The sequence below is a fragment of the Tasmannia lanceolata genome, unplaced genomic scaffold, assembly GCF_043159265.1.
Source record: "Tasmannia lanceolata isolate RefF3 unplaced genomic scaffold, GAP_Taslan_0.1 ptg000020l, whole genome shotgun sequence".
Lineage (NCBI taxonomy): Eukaryota > Viridiplantae > Streptophyta > Magnoliopsida > Canellales > Winteraceae > Tasmannia > Tasmannia lanceolata.
In genome coordinates this window covers 16,698,502-16,715,898 of record NW_027518697.1, presented here as the reverse complement: position 1 = coordinate 16,715,898, position 17,397 = coordinate 16,698,502, and the positions used below count along the sequence as shown (strand labels likewise).

Below are 17,397 nucleotides of genomic sequence, written 5' to 3'. Positions count from 1 at the left end.
TTTTCCCTGCCCGCAAAATAACCCATTATATCCGCAGAGTTTCACAGAGGCCGATGATGCCCTAAAGATCCATCACATCGTTCACTGCTCATTGGATGTTATTGACGAGAGAGGTTCTTTTTAACCCCCCTTTTGTGTTTATGTAATACGGCGCTCGGAAGAGAGACTTGATTAATCTCACGTCCGGGGAGATATCCTCAAGAACAAGAAAAGAATAGGGGAAGAAGAAGACACTCTTTCATTGATTTCTTGAAAATGACAATTACATGCTTAATAAGAGATCTCTTCTACAACACTTTCCTACTAAAAGAGAATCCTAATAAAGCTAAATAAAGAAATAGCTAATAACAATAAATATTCTTGCTAAATCTCTAAATATTAAATAATTATTAATAGTAACTAATAGATATTATTAGAGAATTAAATAGTAACTAGTAGATTATTGCTCATTATCTCTTCAGATCGTATCAATTCCCTTCTCCTTCAAAATGACCTTGTCCTCAAGGTCTAAAATTTGAAAATTGTTGCTGAAAGTCACGCCAGTGTCCTCATGTGGCATCATTCCTTGCTTAGATTTCTGCATAACCATGCTCATTTGTTGAGAGTCCATTGTTTGAACATCACCCGACGTGGAACCTTGTAAAATAAATTTTTTGCCATCACGAAAAAACTCATACGTAAATTTACAAAATCCCACGTTATTAGGCTTAACGTTTGTTAACCATTGTACTCCTAGAACCATGTCGTAGCCACCTAATGGCAATAAACGTGCCTCAACACAAAAATTATTTCCACTCATCGTCCACTGAAATTCACGACAAATCCCTGTACTAAAAAGTCGAGTACCATCCACAACAGTCATCTTTAAGGGATTTGTTTTCTGAGTGACACAATCGGATCGGTTCGCCATTCGTGGGTCCAGGAAGTTATGTGTGCTCCCGGAATCCACATGGATCATAATCGGCATTTTTTTTTACAAACCCCTTAATACGCATAGTTGGGAATGACAGCGAGCCTGTGAGTGCGAACACAGATATCTGTAAATCCGCAGGTGCAACTTCTTCAGGAGAAAGATCAATATCTTCCATTTCTAACTCAACCTCGTCGTTATCACAACCTTCTAATTGAAACAGTTGGGGTCACTTACAACGATGTCCCGGTACAAACTTCTCATCACAATTGTAGTAGAGGCCTTTTTCTTGGCGTTCCATCATTTGTTTTTCAGTGAGGTTTTTGATGGGAGGAAGGCCATTGTTACCATCAAATTGAGGTTTCGAACCTGGCGGTGAAGGCAATAGAGCAGGTTTAGGAGGGGGTTGCGGACGACGGTTAATAGCATTAATCGATTCCTCCTCTAACCCGGCCAACTCAATAGCTTGATTAAGAGTTGTAGGCTTGAGCTTTTGTACACCTGGTCGAATCTCATCTTTAAGTCCCACAAGGAACGAACTTATAAAAATTTGATCAGGAAGATCCTCAGTTTTACTGAATTTTTTTTCAAAACGCTCTCGATATGCTCCAACCGTCCCAGACTGTTGAAGCCTTATAATATCCGCAATGGGATCTTCGCTCACTCTTGGCCCAAAACGCTGACAAATAGCCTTTTTGAAGACCGGCCAAGAAACAATTCCATGAGTGTGCTCAAACCATTGAAGCCATTGAACAACTTTTCCTTCTAAGTGAATCAAGGCTAGAGCCACCCTCTACTCCGTATCAATTCCATTAACCCCAAAAAATTTGTCACAACGATAAACCCAACCCTTTCGATCATCGCCTGCAAATTTAGGAAAATCGATCTTTGGATAACGGGGTTGGAATGTACCAGAAGGAGGGGCTGAGATTCGTGGAACAATGATCTCACTCCAATCGACAGTATTACCTTCAGTTTCCGAATAAGTGGGCGCATTACCAATGGTTGTCGCTCCCAAGCGTCGTAAAATTTCTGTAAACTGACTTGTAGTCGAAGCCTCTATTCAAGCAACAACATCCTGCAACTTCGTAAGCTCTTCCGAATGATGAGAGGCAGATTCTTGCAATTTAGAAATAGCAATAGAATGGAGTTTCAATTCCGCCTCAATTTGTTTAAGTCTGGTTCCATCTGCCATGATTATTGATATGCAAGCCGAAGATCGTCGGCTCTAATACCACTTAATACGGCGCTCGAAAAAGAGACTTGATTAATCTCACGTCCAGGGAGATATCCTCAGGAACAAGAAAAGAATAGGGGAAGAAGAAGATACTTTTTCATTGATTTCTTGAAAATGACAATTACATGCTTAAAAAGAGATCTCTTCTACAGCACTTTCCTACTAAAAGAGAATCCTAATAAAGCTAAATAAAGAAATAGCTAATAACAGTAAAGATTCTTACTAAATCTCTAAATATTAAATAATTACTAAATAGTAACTAATAGATATTATTAGAGAATTAAATAGTAACTAGTAGATTATTGCTAATCAGATCGTATCATTTTGTGTTAACATGATCAGTCTTTTGATCATTTGCTTGTTTAGGGGGCTCTCTTTTTGTTCAATTTTGGTTTTCTATGGTCTGTTATTTGACTTATGAGATTCAATAACATAATCCATTCTGTGAAAATGGAAAATATGAGTAGATGAAATGTGGTGCAAAACTGTGTTCATATTATGAATGGGAAAAAATGAAATAATAGAAATAACTACGCCTCGCAATCCGTTCCGATATTACATCTGCAATTGAGAGATTGGACACGTGACCTTCATCAAGTAGTGGAGTCAAGATGAAGGTCAAGTTCAAACACAGTGGAGTCATAGTGTGGAGGGATATCTTAAAACAAAGACTTAAGTTTTGCGAAGGTATCAGACATAGAGTGTACTCGGGCGATCGGATTAGATTCTGGTATGACAAATGGTGTCAAGCAGCTGCCCTCAAAGATACATTCCTAGATTTATTCGCAGTGGCTGTGGATAAGGAAGCTTTTGAGAAGGAGTGTTTCGATTGGGTGGACTAAAGGATCTCTTGGAAATTAAGGTTTTGAAGGAATTTCTTTGAACGGGAGGTGGATCAATTGCAAAGAATTTTACAAATTCTTCAGGCATACTATATAAAAAGGACACGTGAGGATAAAAGGGTTTGAATATGGTGCTCGTCTGGAATTTTTAGTGTCAAATCCTTCTATTTTAATTTGGCTATGACCCCTGGTCCTTCGATTCTAGCCTGGATGTGGAGCACTCCAGTGCCTTCCCGAGTGGTTAAGAGGCTCGATATTCCTTCTTTGGAGATTTGCTCATTTTTTTGATGAGATCGGAGATGTTTGATTTTCTCCCCCCGCGATTGTCGCTATTTTTTATTTTTTTCTTTGTTGTACTTTCTCTTTGTACTTTGGAGTTGGCCATCTCAGTCTTCTCTTTTTGTATGAATGAAATTGCAACCGGTCCAAAAAAAAAAAGTTGTGGCAGGGGTGGAGAGATATTTGTTTTACCTATGAAGAGAGGTCAGTTCCCTCGCCAGAATGGGAACTCCATGATCCAAGGTCTTCAAATCCAAACTTTGATGGTTCTAATCTTGATAATCCAGGGCCAACAGAAGTATGAGGTCTTCTGAGGAACAAGCATGTAGCTACTAAGTGGCTTTTTTTGGTCCCATCAAAGCTACTAATCCTGGCTTGAGCAGCATTACAGGATTTGCATCTTTTAGAGACCATTCTTGGATAATCTTGTAGTTGGAGGAGAATTCCTGAATGTTATTAGATTGTTGGAGGGGAGTTGTCCACCTCCTGGAGGTTCACGCCTTGGATTGATGAGATTCATGAGAGAGAAGAAAGCGTCTATGTTTCCTATAAGCTTGTGGGGAGATCAGTCAATGGCAAGGCCGGTAGATTAGCTGGGGCGGGTGTTTCCAGAGTTGGAGCTGTTCGATTTTCTTCCACTCTGAGTTCCTATCTTCAGTTTTTTGTTCCTTCTGATGTTTTTTCTTTCCTCTCTTTGACCATCTCGGTCCTCTGTTCTTTTTCTCCTTTTTCAATAATTTATTTGCCATTAAAAATGATATTTTATTAAGAGCAATAAAAAGGCTCGCGACCAAGATGGCCGGGGATACACAAGCAAAGCAAAAGAACCACAAGACAAGAGCGATAAGCAATATCAAGAAGGTAAATAATAAAAACTCTCTAAAATCGGCCTATCAACACCCTTATAGGCAAGGTGGTCCACCTCTCCCTTCGCTGACATCTGGACATGCTGAAAACAGACCGGATGACCCTCTACACCCTCTTCATGGTCTAGAATCTCATCAATCACCCCTGCAAATCTTCATGGGTGGGAGCGATTCCCACCTATCCATCTAATTACGTTGAGGAAGTCTCCCTCCATGATGATATTCTTGATACCTATAAGTGATGGGGTTCTGGTCAGTTATAAATAATATTTTAGCTTTATTTTATATTAAATACTTGTTGTAGAGGTTTGAACAATGGCAGTATTTAAGGTGTTCTAGATTCAGTTTTCTTTCATATATATTTTTTGAAATGGAGTTTCTTTCATGTATTATCTTTTCCTTAGGTTTAGTATGTGGAGTCTTTCTGCTGGTAAAGTTGAACTCTGAATCCGGTCGGTTGCTTGAGTAGATCGCCTAAAAAACTTATATCATTTGACTTTATGAAGTTGTAGGGAAAAGGAGCCAGTTTAACCCTTTTTTTCTAATGTTCAGTAAACAATCCGAAGAGCCTACATTGACTGACCAGAGATGCAGATGTGAGAAATGTAAGTGTGTTGGTCAATTATTTTTTGCTTCTTAGTCTTGTGTACTTACTTTTTTCAAGATGTATCTGCGGGAGTTTTTTTTTTTTTTTTTTTTAAATTTGATTCTCAATTAGAATGTTAAGTCAATTTAGCTCTATTCTTACTTTTTTGTTTCATGTTTATTTGATTGCACGTGATGATGTATATATGATATGGATATGGCCATAATTAGCTTAGGTGTAGTACATATCTTAGTCCATCCTTTTTCTTTGTTCTAAAATCTTTTCATGGGATTTTAAATCTTCATTTGTAGTCTTGGGGGATAAAAGTCCGCCTGTAGTCCCTGTTAGAGGCAGAGAAGAGAAAAAACAGAGTCGCTAGAATGTTTTGTGCTTGAAACATTACGTGGGTTATTACGTGGGTTGCATCTAAGTGGAATGCTAACACGTTGCCTCCAGCCCCTATTTATACAAAGTATAAATATTGAAGGGATGAGAGAATAAGAGCATATTGGGCCCAAACACCTGGTCCATTATCTATGGGCTTATATTTGAACATATATCCAACAATCTCCTCCTTATGTTCTACATATAGCAAGATCCATAGATAGAAAGTGTGATGTTCAAACAATATATTGAACTATCCACATCACATTATCATAAAAGATCTGTAATCCAACTGAAAAACACAAATACTTTTATGAACAAACAAGAGTTTTATATACAATAAACTCAACCAAAATGAAGTTTCATATATACATGAACCTCACTGATCTCAGAAAAATTTATACATGGGGTATGATTCTCATCAAGATCCAAAATAAAGTTTCACATATAAGTGAACTCTATACACATACTGAAAGAAGGTACTCAGTCTTTACAACTTTAGAAGATTTACTCATCAAGTAAGTCATCTTCATCAAAGTCAAAATCAAGATGCGCTCCTCCTTTTTCGCCAATCCCTGTGAATTACCACAATATGGATTTCATGAGAATGAATCCAACCATTTGTGTAAAATATAAATTACACACATAAATGGCTGAAAAAGTATCAGTATCACTCTCACCATAAGCATCATAAAGAACAAGACCAAAATAGCTTGTTTTGCAAAGAACCATTCAATATAATTTTCAAGTTTCAATAAAGAACAAGACCAAAAAGCTGGTTTCTTTTGCAAACAACCATTTCTTGTTTTCATAAAATGTTAAGTCATCTTATCCATATTTGAGTCAAGTTGAATCATCAAATGTGGAATGTTCAACCCTTCCCAAACAGGCTAACCAAGTTTGAGTTAAATTGTATCATCAAATGTGGAATGTACAACCTATCTCAAAAGAGGGTATATCATCAAGTGTGGAATGATATACAACAACTTTAAACATAAAGAAAACATATCAAGTGCTTATCTAGGGCCATACAAGGAATATTCGAAAAATTCAAATTAACATGGAGAATGTAGATTAAGTCCATAATCTGGATAATATAAGTTAAGTCTTTTCTATAAAGGCTTTAACTTAATTTTCTTCTATCTTTACAGATTTTAATCCCATTTCCTTTACAATTTTGAATGTTCGAGCTTTATTCAATTCTTTTGTGAGAGCATCGGCCATATTATCCTTCGATCTCACATCAATCAAAGTGATAATCCCGTGTTCAATGAGATAATTCAGCATGGCATGTTTCAGCCTAAGATGTCTCCTCTTACCATTAAAGAGTGAGTTCTTCACAATCGTAATTGTAGCTTGATTATCACAGAAGACACTTAAGGAATGAATCCTTAATCTAGTAAGTGGAATGTCCATAATCAGATTCTTTATCCACTCTGCTTCATCTGCAGCTGAGGCTAGAGCATAAAGTTCTGATTCCATAGACGACAAGGCAATGCAAGTCTGTCTCTTTGACTTCCACGCAACAGCAGCTCCACCCAGGGTAAATATATAACCACCGGTAGACTTACTGTCTCTTAATTCTAAGCCCCATGATGCATCAGAATATCCTTCCAAAATAGGAGGATGGCCACCATAACAAAGAGCAAAGTTTTGAGTACCCTTAAGGTATCTCATCAGCCTCATAAGGGCATCCCAATGCTCATGGCCAGGATTATTAGTAAAACGACTCAGCATGCCAACTGTAAAGGCTATGTCTGGCCTAGTGCAACTCATAGCATACATGAGACTACCAATCAGTCTAGAATAATCTAACTGATTCACACTGTCTCCTTCATTAGAGATCAGCTTCTTGGTATAATCAAATGGTGTCTCAATCGGTTTGCACTCACAGCATCCCCATAGAAAGTAGTTTTTCAATATAATGGGCTTGGCTAAGGGAAATTCTTTGCCTTTCAAAACTTACTTTCATACCAAGAATGGTGTCAACAACACCCAGGTCTTTCATGTCGAATTCTTTACCCAAGGTTAGTTTCACGTCACTCACTACTGAGAGATCGGAACCAAGAATCAACATGTCATCTACATACAAGCAAATAATTGCGACCTTATTCGACACAAAACGATAATAAAGGCATTTATCTGAGTCACTTGACAGAAACCCAAGGCTCTTTACTACTTTGTTAAATTTCTGATGCCACAATTTATGTGCTTGTTTAAGACCATATAAAGATTTGCTTAATTTACAAACTTTATTCTCAAAACCTTTCATGACAAACCCTTCAGGTTGATTCATGTAGATTTCCTCTCACAGTTCTCCATTGAGAAAAGCTGTCTTTACATCCATTTGATGCACAACAAAATGCTCAATAGATGCCAAAGCAAGAATAATTCTTATTGTAGCCAAATGACAGACCGGTGAGTAGACATCAAAGTAGTCTATCCCACTCACTTGCGTATAGCCCTTAGCTACTAAACGCGCTTTATATCGAGCTATAGATCCGTCAGGATTAAGTTTTTTCTTCAATATCCATCTACAGCCCACAGTCTTGGCCCCTTTTGGCAAATCGACTAGCTGCCAAGTTAGATTTTATAACAGAGAGCTCATTTCATCATCAATGGCTTCTGCCCACAACAAAGAGTCCCTAGATCTCATCGCTTCCTTATAGGATGATGGATCATTCTCTAAATGGTAGGTCACAAAGTCCTCACCAAAATTTTTGAGTACTCTATCGCTTGTAGAAACTCTTACAGGAACTGACTCAGATATCAATTTGGGACAAGTGTCGGAAGTAACTGGTTCAGACTCAACCGGCAATTCTGTAACCACCTCTATATCGCCTGGTATGGTCAAACCCTGATCTCTGAGAAATTTATTCTCAAAGAAAACTGCATCTCGTGATTCTATAACCATATTGGTTGATAGATCCAAAAACCGATCAGCAGCACTATCTTCTGCACCTCCTAGATAAACACAAGTGTTTGTTTTAGGTCCCACTTTAGGTCTCCTAGGATCTGGTATCCTTACATAAGCAATACAACCCCAAGTCTTAAGAGTATCATATCTACAAGGATGTCCATGCCATAACTCATAAGGAGTGGAGGAACATTTTGAGTGTGGCAATTTATTCAGGATGTGATTTGCAGTCAAAGCTGCTTCTCCCCAATAGCACTTAGGCATGCCAGCTGTCAATAACATGGAGTTTAACATTTCTGTTAACGTCTTGTTCTTACGCTCAGCTACACCATTAGATTGAGGCGAGTAAGGAGCAGTAGTTTCAAGTATTATGCCCTGAGAGGCACATAATTCCTTGAACTCTGTCGAAGTGTATTCTCCTCCTCTATCACTCCTAACTCTCTTAATTTTCAGATTCAGTTGCAATTCAACTCGATTCTTGAAAACTTTAAACTTAGCAAAAGCTTCATCCTTTGATTTTAACAAATAAATATGGCAATATCTTGACATATCGTCTATAAATGTGATCAAATACTTCCGACCACCTTTAGTAGTAAAACTTTTAAAGTCACAGAGGTCAGAATGTATCAATCTAAGAAGTTGTGTGCTCCTAGAAACCTGACGAAAAGGTTTTCTAGTGATCTTAGTTTGAGCACAAACCTCACACTTGTCAAAATCATTTGACATATCTAAAGGTATACCATAAGTTTTAGCAAGTTGGACCATTTTCTTATAGTTCACATGTCCCAGTCTGTTATGTAACAACTTAGGAGCAATCAAAGGTGAACTCATTTGACTAACAATCTCATTGCTAAACTCAATCTATACATACCATCTATCAAGAAAGCACATCCAAAATAATCAGAGTTTACTGTTAAAGTTACTCTACCACCCAAGAAGGATGTACACATGCCAGCATTGTCAAGCAAACCAACGGAAATCAAATTCTTTTGAATAGTAGGAACTACTTTAACAGCTTTTAAAGTTAGTAATTTACCTGAAGAAAGGGCCAGGTTCGCAGTACCAGTGTGAGTGACCTTTACATCTGCTCCACTAGCCACTGTAACAGTCTCCTTTACTTGGGTAATATCACTGAGAAGTTTCTTTGAGTTACAAACATGACAAGTGGCACCTGTATCTAACCACCACTCAGAAAAAGTACTGGCCTTCCCTTTGGCCAACATGGCAACAAAACTTTTAAGCTCAGCCTTATCTATCATCATAGTAGCTTGCTTCTATGGTGTGTCAGATTTAACCTTTTTAGGTTGCCTACAATCTGCAGCAAGGTGACCCCACTTCCCACAGTTGTGGCACGTGCCCTTCTTCTTCTTAAAGATAGGCTTTTTGGCCTCCAACTTAGGGGTATCACTTTTGGTTGACTTTGATGACTTAGGAAATTTCTTGGAATATATCACAGTGTTAGCAGCTGACTGTTGCTGTCTAACAATTTCCAAGTTATTCCTAGCTTTATTCTCATCTTCGATTCGAATGAATCGTTTGAGATCATCCAGTCCCACTTGCACTTTCTTTCTGTACATTTCTGTTTTGAAAGAGTGCTATGCAGATGGTAACTTGTATATAATTGCATCCACCAGAAAAGCATCACGTAAAGGAATGTTATCATTGACCAATTTAGATCTCAAAATTTTGAAATCAGATACTTGAGGAGTGATTTCCAGGTTCTCTTGGAACTTGAAATCCATGAATTTGTCCACAAGGTGAGTCTTGGACAATTCTTTCTCTTTCTTGAATTGAGCATCTAAATGATCCCAGATTTCTTTAGCAGTGCCAAATTTGTTGTAGGTTTCTGCAAGACGATCTGATAAATAATTTAACAAGAAGTCTTTGCAGAAATCCTCATCCTTTTTCCATTGAGATTTATCAACATCTTCTCCCGTATCAGCAAAGGTACTCAAAACAGTATAAAAGACATTCACATATTTCAAATCGAACTGAGTCTTTCGCTTCCAGGAACTGAACTCAGATCCGCCAAACGATTGAAGTTTGACCATCTCAAAGGGAATAGCAGTCTTTTCCATTTTATAATCACAGAAATAAAATAAATTGGAAAGAGTGCACCTGAGCTAAAGAACCAAATCGCGAAAGCCGAATCGCGAGGATCGAACCGAACTGCGCGAAAGCCGAATCGCGAGGATCGAACTGAACTGCGAAACCAAACGCGAAAAACGTTTGCTAACCCGAGAGCCAGCCACAATAAATAGCCACAACCCACGGCCAAATTGGGAGAAGAGAAATCCACGTTCAAAAAACACAACAATCAGCCACAAGAGGGTTCGGCCAACAAAGATGGAAAAGAGCGTGCCTGCGAGATGGATTGCAGCCACCAAAACGACCCAAAAAGGGGTTCGATTTCCACGGAAAATCTACCCAATGGATTGAGAAAACGAGAGTTTCAAACAATCCCCAAACTTTTGTGGGAGAGGAAACCCACCAACAAAAAACGAAATTGTAGGCTTTCAATTGAGTTCTGTGTGAAAGAAACCCACACCCAATTGAGAGAGAGCTGCAAGGGAGAAGAATTCTGAAAGAGGCTTTACCTCCACACCCAAAACTTGGTGAAGAAAAAAGAAGAAACCCACTTCAATCGATTTCAAGAGAGCAACAGATGTCCTCTTTTGATCTTGTAGATCTTCCTCTCTCATAAGCACAAGGACCACTGATGATGCACCAGTACCTTAGCAAAACCAACCACGCCTGTTGCTTCAAGATTGTTAGAGGCAGAGAAGAGAAAAAACAGAGTCGGTGGAATGTTTTGTGCTTGAAGCATTACGTGGGTTGCATCTAAGTGGAATGCTAACACGTTGCCTCCAGCCCCTATTTATACAAAGTATAAATATTGAAGGGATGAGAGAATAAGAGCATATTGGGCCCAAACACCTGGTCCATTATCTATGGGCTTATATTTGAACATATATCCAACAGTCCCTTAGGGAGAAAGAAGATATGGCTCAAATGCCTCTGATACAAAACCCACAGTCCCCACAAGAGACCACTCTTGGTCCTCGTGGGATAAGTTCATAAACCACAACAGTTAGTGGCAAGAGAATCACCAGTCACCATAGATTGGAAAAGCATTAGTTGTTCTAAAATCAATAACAGGTCGGTAGCTTTTAAAGAGAATCCTGCAGTCACTGAAGTAACCATGGATGTCACCATTGTTCTCCTGTTACCATGGCAAGATGCATTTTTCCTTCACTAGGGGACTAATCCACATTTGTTTTGGATAAAATAAAAATCTCATATCCTTTTTCAAAGTAAAGCCTGCCGTCACTGTGAGATGCAGATTGGATTAGGCAAAGGGCATATTGGAGGAAGTTCATATTCTTGTGTCGGGGAGTAGTAGGAGGGTTTGGATTTGGAAGAACACGGCTTCCTTTTATTTTCTTCAATGTCCTTCCTTGGCATTAGGTTTTCAGTGTTGGGGGATTTTCCTTATGTAGAGCATCCAAGTCTTTATGGATTGCTAGGTATATGGATTCCATGTATGTGATGTCTATAGGGGATAGCATAGGAGTTATTGTAAGTTTGAAGAGAGTGAATCTATGTTGGTGTTACCAAGCATGTTAGAGGAAGTTGATATTCCTAGGACAGGGAGTGGTAAGATGGTTTGGTTTTGGCAGAGCCATGGTTCCTTTTTTGTTTCCTTCAATTTTCCTTCCTTTGTTGATGCTCTCTTTGCCTTGATCCAAGTTGTGGGATGCTCCTATTCCTCCTTGGCTTGAGGCCTTCTACTAGATTATGTCCATGGATTACTTGTGATCATCTTAAGAGTAGAAAACGCAAGCTTGCTAGTATGTGTTTTATGTGCAGGAAAGCAGAGAACCATTTATATTGTTGGGAAGGTTGCCTTGTTTCCCACTCCACTTACCTTGTGATGGCAAACTAAAATGGAAACGTCTTCAGTTTTTTAGAAAACCTAAGATTAAAAGCCTCTTCTTTACATGACCAGTTGTGTGGCAGCAAGCGAAGGGCGTATTAGGTGAGAGAGAAAGAGAGGAGAAGGGGTTCTTCTCTGGTTCCTCTGGTTTTCATTTGGGTTTTCTCTCGGCTTACCCTTAGGTATATGTTAGAGTGTATACCCTAAAAGCCAGTAGTTGCCGTATTGAAACTGTATTTATTGGTTCATGACATCTATTGGGTATTTACAGGAGTGTGTGATGTGCTTCCAGACACACATTCGTCCTTAGGTAGCATCGTAGGATGGGTCATGCACGTAGAGATAATGTGGTAGGGAGATATGACCATCCGGTTCTTTGTAGACCTAGAATATTCCTGGTTGGGGTTGAGATTGGACATCTCGTACCTGTACACAACCATCATCGATCCTGCTTCCATACATGCATTGGGGTGGCTTATCTCGGTCACTGGGGTAGTTGACCCTAAGCAGGTAGAATGGGTGCAATGATTGGACCACGCACTAAACGGATCACTTTACAGAATAACCTGTGGACAACGATTTGGATATTTTTGTTCTGTTTGACATGACCCTTGGATATGTCCTAAGACTTGAGGGGTCATAATCTGTGGGCAAGTCTTATGGCTTTGGTCTAACTAACCGTAGTTCAAATAGGATTATCAAACGGTAGTATTGGGTCATCACACAAACCCATGTGATCAATAGTGATGCCCAACAAGGAATCCTCCACCTCTCTTATGGGGGGAATTCATTTACAGTTTCGATCTCAATTGAGCCCATTAAAGAATGTCTGGCCAGACGGATTTGATAAATTGTTTATCAAAGGTTTTCGAAAAACACAGTTTGTTTAAAAAGGATTTGCAGGCCCAAGCTTGGGGACACAATGACATGTTCTTAATATCTCAATGGCTATAGAATGTGATTATGCGGGGACAAGATTCGGATTCAAACCTGCAGTCTTCAGGTCATGAGCCTGATGAGTCGACCAATTCCTCTACTCCGTTTCTTCCCCTTACCTTACCTCCAAACAGTTTGGAAACAGAGTGATGGCATGCACACATGTAGGGTCTCTTTTGCAGTTGGGGCATAGACGAATTTCCAAGTGGCAAACGATGGTGAGAAGGTGATAGTTCCTGCGATGGGGAGGACGGATCGAGATCCCTCTCCAGGGTTGACTGGGTGAGTCGACGGAATGGGAGCTACACATGTGCATTGACTGTATTGATCGAGTCAGGTGGAGTCAGAACCAATGATGGTTGCGTCGATAACAAAAAATCTTCAGGTGGCACTAAAACCCTTTTCCTTCTTTCACCCCAACGAATAGCATTGAGCAAGTCCCCTTCTACGCCTATGGTGTCAAGGTGGCAGGAGTCTACAAGGCGAATCCCTCTCAAAAGCACTAGGACTTCACTTCATTTGAATCAGTATCACCTATTGCCCCAAAATAAGCCCATTTGACAACAGTCAGGACTCTCCGAAGTAGGCCAACTATACCAGCATAGCGAGGTTTCCTAAGCTAGAACCATCTAAGTTCAGCTTAATGAAAGCCAAGCTATTATCACTAGACCATATTATGGACACTCGATTCCAAAAGTAGGGCTAGTATAGTTGATCATCCCCAAAACAATTTCTAAATGATTTCTAGATTGTCATGCTGATTTAACTGATAAAGAAAAAAGTTACGTCTAGGGATTTCTTTGGGAGAGATCAAGAGTAATTAATCATGATGAAGAAAATTGTTGTGTACTAACGTGTGACCCACAGCCTGATCATAAAGAAAATTGTTATCTTGCAGAGCCCTATCTCAATTAATCCCTCACTATGCTGTTTGAACTGGAAATAGGATAGGATTTGAAGAAAGATTGTGGACAGATAACCAAACATTCTAGCATATCAACCACACTGGGATTTATATAAGAACAGGAAAAAAAAATAGAATGGTTTTCCTAACAATTGAAGCACTAATGTAACATGCATTGGAGCATGTCTGTGTGCAAATGCATCCGTGTTAAAATAAATGCTTACGCATCCAATGGCATCTATGTTCACATTTGCACGTGTGATAATAGGTTCTAGTTTACTCATACTACAATTGCATATTTATATGTCACATTCAATTTATGTTCACAACTTAATTTGTTGCGTAGCTTTCAGTACTATAATACAGGAACCTTCATTATTTCCTCCTTTGGAGGCTCTCTGACGTTGGTTATGTTGTTCTTCCATGATGGTGCCACATAGCTTCTTGTTCTCATGTTTAGTTAATACTGTATTTGCTATGAATCTAAAAGACACTAGTCTAACATATTACAACTACTTCCCATTCTCTTTTTCCATCTTCTTTGTTGGAAATTACACAGTTTTTCAGGAGGTTCCACTCAATATATGTAGATGCAGTTTCAAACCCATTTCATGTACCAGGGAGAAAATAACCTCCACAACTTTCGCCGAAAGAGTCAGTACCATTGTAAAGTCTTTTGGGTCTACTGTGGCAATGTAAAAGACATAGTCAAGGTTAGGATTATCTGGCCCCCATTTGAAAATTGTGAAGCTTATTTTCATTTTCTTCTTGACTTTGTTCCACCTACTTGCAATGTGAAACCATAATTGAGAGAGGAGGCAGTTATAGCCAAACAGTTTCAAAGTTTTGTCTAGTGAGTACATTTGAATAAAGATTTCAAAACATGTGCCAGTATCATTTTCCTCTCTTTATCTATGTATATGATGATGTAATCCTAGGCTCTATAGGGAATTTTACCAAACACCTGCTAGATAAACTTACCTAAGGCATTTAATTAAAGGAGACTGAAACTGGACTTTTATCGAACACTGTCGGGGGGGGGGGGGTGGGTGGGGAGGGGGGGTCTATAGATAATCAAGATCAAGAAAAAAAATCTTGATTATGAAAAGAGATTGAGATTGAGATCAAGACGAGAGATCAAGATTAAGAAAAGAACTATATCAAGACCAAGAAAAGAGGAAAACAAGATCAAGGAGAAGAAAGATAAAGGAAAAAGAACGGTTTATAAACCCAATTGGGAAGGCTGGTAAAAGTGACGGGAGAAAAGAGAAGGAGAAGATAAATAAAGAGAAAAAAGATGAGTTTAGGAATAGAAAACTAACCTAACACGAAGCATCATACTTGACTTAAAAATTTTCGTAATACATATGCGGGCTCTATTTAAAACACTCATAACTCAAAGAACGTAAGTGATTTTGATGGGAAAAGACCGTAGTACCCCTCCAATAACTTAAAGGGCTTTTTTGAATGGCAACTTAAAGGACTTAAAAAATACCTAAATAACACACAAAAAATTAGAATATGGGCCCAATGATGGTTCCCATCTGATGAGCATCGGATCTAGTTTAAATATTTAATCAATGTTAATTTGAGTAACATAGGAAACACATCATCAACCATGTCTTTGGGTTATTTCATCTCTTGCACAATAAAGAAATGGTTTAGGAAAAACTAAGTATGATGACATTGAAATCTGAAATGCGAAAAGATAGCATTTATTTATTGATTCAAATTCATTAAAATGCATCATTATGACATAAAATATGATACTATTAAGTATTAACGTGATAATCTACAATTATGTTCTTCTGTGAATATTCTATCCCCAAATCATTCACTATCTCGTGGCCTAGTCATAGAGATAAAAGAGTAGCCTTGAGGTTACAGGTTCGATTCCAAATTTCTCCTTCTCATCCAATAAAACTTAAGAATGGCGGGCAGCTTTGATAAAATAACACGCACGCCTCCGCCAACCTTAAATCTTAAATCTTGGACCCTAAACCACAACTAGAATTGTACACTGCTAGTGAAAGTCTGGCCAAACTGCCAATTTGACGGGGCAATGTCGGGAAAGAGTCGAGTTTCTCCATCTGTTGTAGTAACCTGAAAGGATAGAGATTGGCCATTCAAATAAGAGTTGGCTTGCCAGTTAGCTCCCCAATTCCTTGACATTACAATCCATCCAGTGTTTGAACCCTTGATAGAAGCAGATTCGATCGAACCGCAGCCTCCAACGTTGAGTATGGTAACAAGCTCAAAGTAGTCTCTCCCGTTGATAGTGAACCGAACACCACCGTGCTTCTTGCACGGAACTCTGTATCAAACAGATATGGGTAGGTTTAGCCATCAAGTGTGTGACATTAGATCATAGTTTTAAATTTCGGCCGAAACCAAAATATTTTGGCCGAAATTTCGGATTTTTACCGAGACCGAAACGAAATTCTCATGGGATCATTTTTTTACAGGATTTCGCTGAAATTTCACTGAAACATATGAAATTTCCACTGAAATTTTAGAGACTGATTTTTTTTTTCCCATAAAATTTACAAGTTTTTGGCTGAAATTTCCACAGAAATCGAAATATTTTGATTTCCATTGTGGCCTAAACCGAAACCGAAATTTAAAACCTTGTATTAGATAACTCGAAGGGAAATTAGAAGAGAAGAAAAATAACCCACCTTTGGAATAAAACAGGTACAATTCCGCCACTATAGATGGCGATCTTCTCCCAAGCGGGTTGTGCCATGTCGAAATGTTGGAGTGGAGGATTGCACCACCCGCCATTGTTGCTTGGAAGATCGGAATTGGGAGGGCAAAAGTTCGTCGCGGTTACGGTCACAGATCTCCCTTTCAAACACCACTTCGAATCTGTTTGGTAATCGCAGATGATACGAAAGCATTCCCCACATGAGATCCCATCGTTGAATAATGCAGTACTTAAAGCTGCTGTCGTAGTACCATATCCAGTTTCGTACAAGTTTCCATATCCACAGGCTCCACCTATAATTATCATCCACTGAGGTTCAGTCCTACGTCGCATCGATTCGTAAATAAATAAATACAACAATTAAGCTAATTAAGCAAATTAAACGAATCACATATCAAGATTCATCTCTATATTCATCGATTAGTAAGGGGGAAAAAATACAACAATAAAGCAAAGTAAATTAGTCATATACCCATAGTTCCAGAAGCATCGCTGCCGCCATAAAACGTAGCATGGCCTTTGGTCCACCCTGATGGGGAAAATGCTTCGACATTAACAGAATAACAGAAACCCAACGCAAAAGCAAGTGCACATATGATCTTATTTGCCATTTTCCCTCTGGCCTAGACAATGAATGTAGGAGGAAGAAGATATAGAAGGCAAATATGAGGGTGGAATTTGATCACATTTAATGGCTTTAGATTGAGGGGCTTTAAATAGGAATCATAACCCATTTGGGTACAAGTCCACATGTGATTGCTGCAACTAAAAACTAGCTGTGTATTTTTTTTTTTTTCTATTTCATTTCTTAATTTAATGGGCAACATGTAACCGACTCTATAACTGCAGAAACTGGAAAAAATCAGAGCTCATGCAATTATTTTCATGTTCT

General features: G+C 38.7%; 1 protein-coding gene across 1 annotated transcript; it reads right to left on the bottom strand.

The window, feature by feature from the left end:
* Nucleotides 1-15,589: 15,589 nt before the first annotated feature.
* EXPA11 (expansin 11) lies at nt 15,590-17,177 on the bottom strand. The gene is made up of 3 exons (XM_077364250.1): nt 16,978-17,177; nt 16,477-16,798; nt 15,590-16,112 (listed from the first exon to the last, which is right to left on the bottom strand). Exons 1-3 carry the CDS (start codon nt 17,114-17,116, stop codon nt 15,806-15,808), a joined length of 768 nt encoding a protein of 255 aa, XP_077220365.1. The 5' UTR covers nt 17,117-17,177; the 3' UTR covers nt 15,590-15,805.
* Nucleotides 17,178-17,397: the final 220 nt, after the last annotated feature.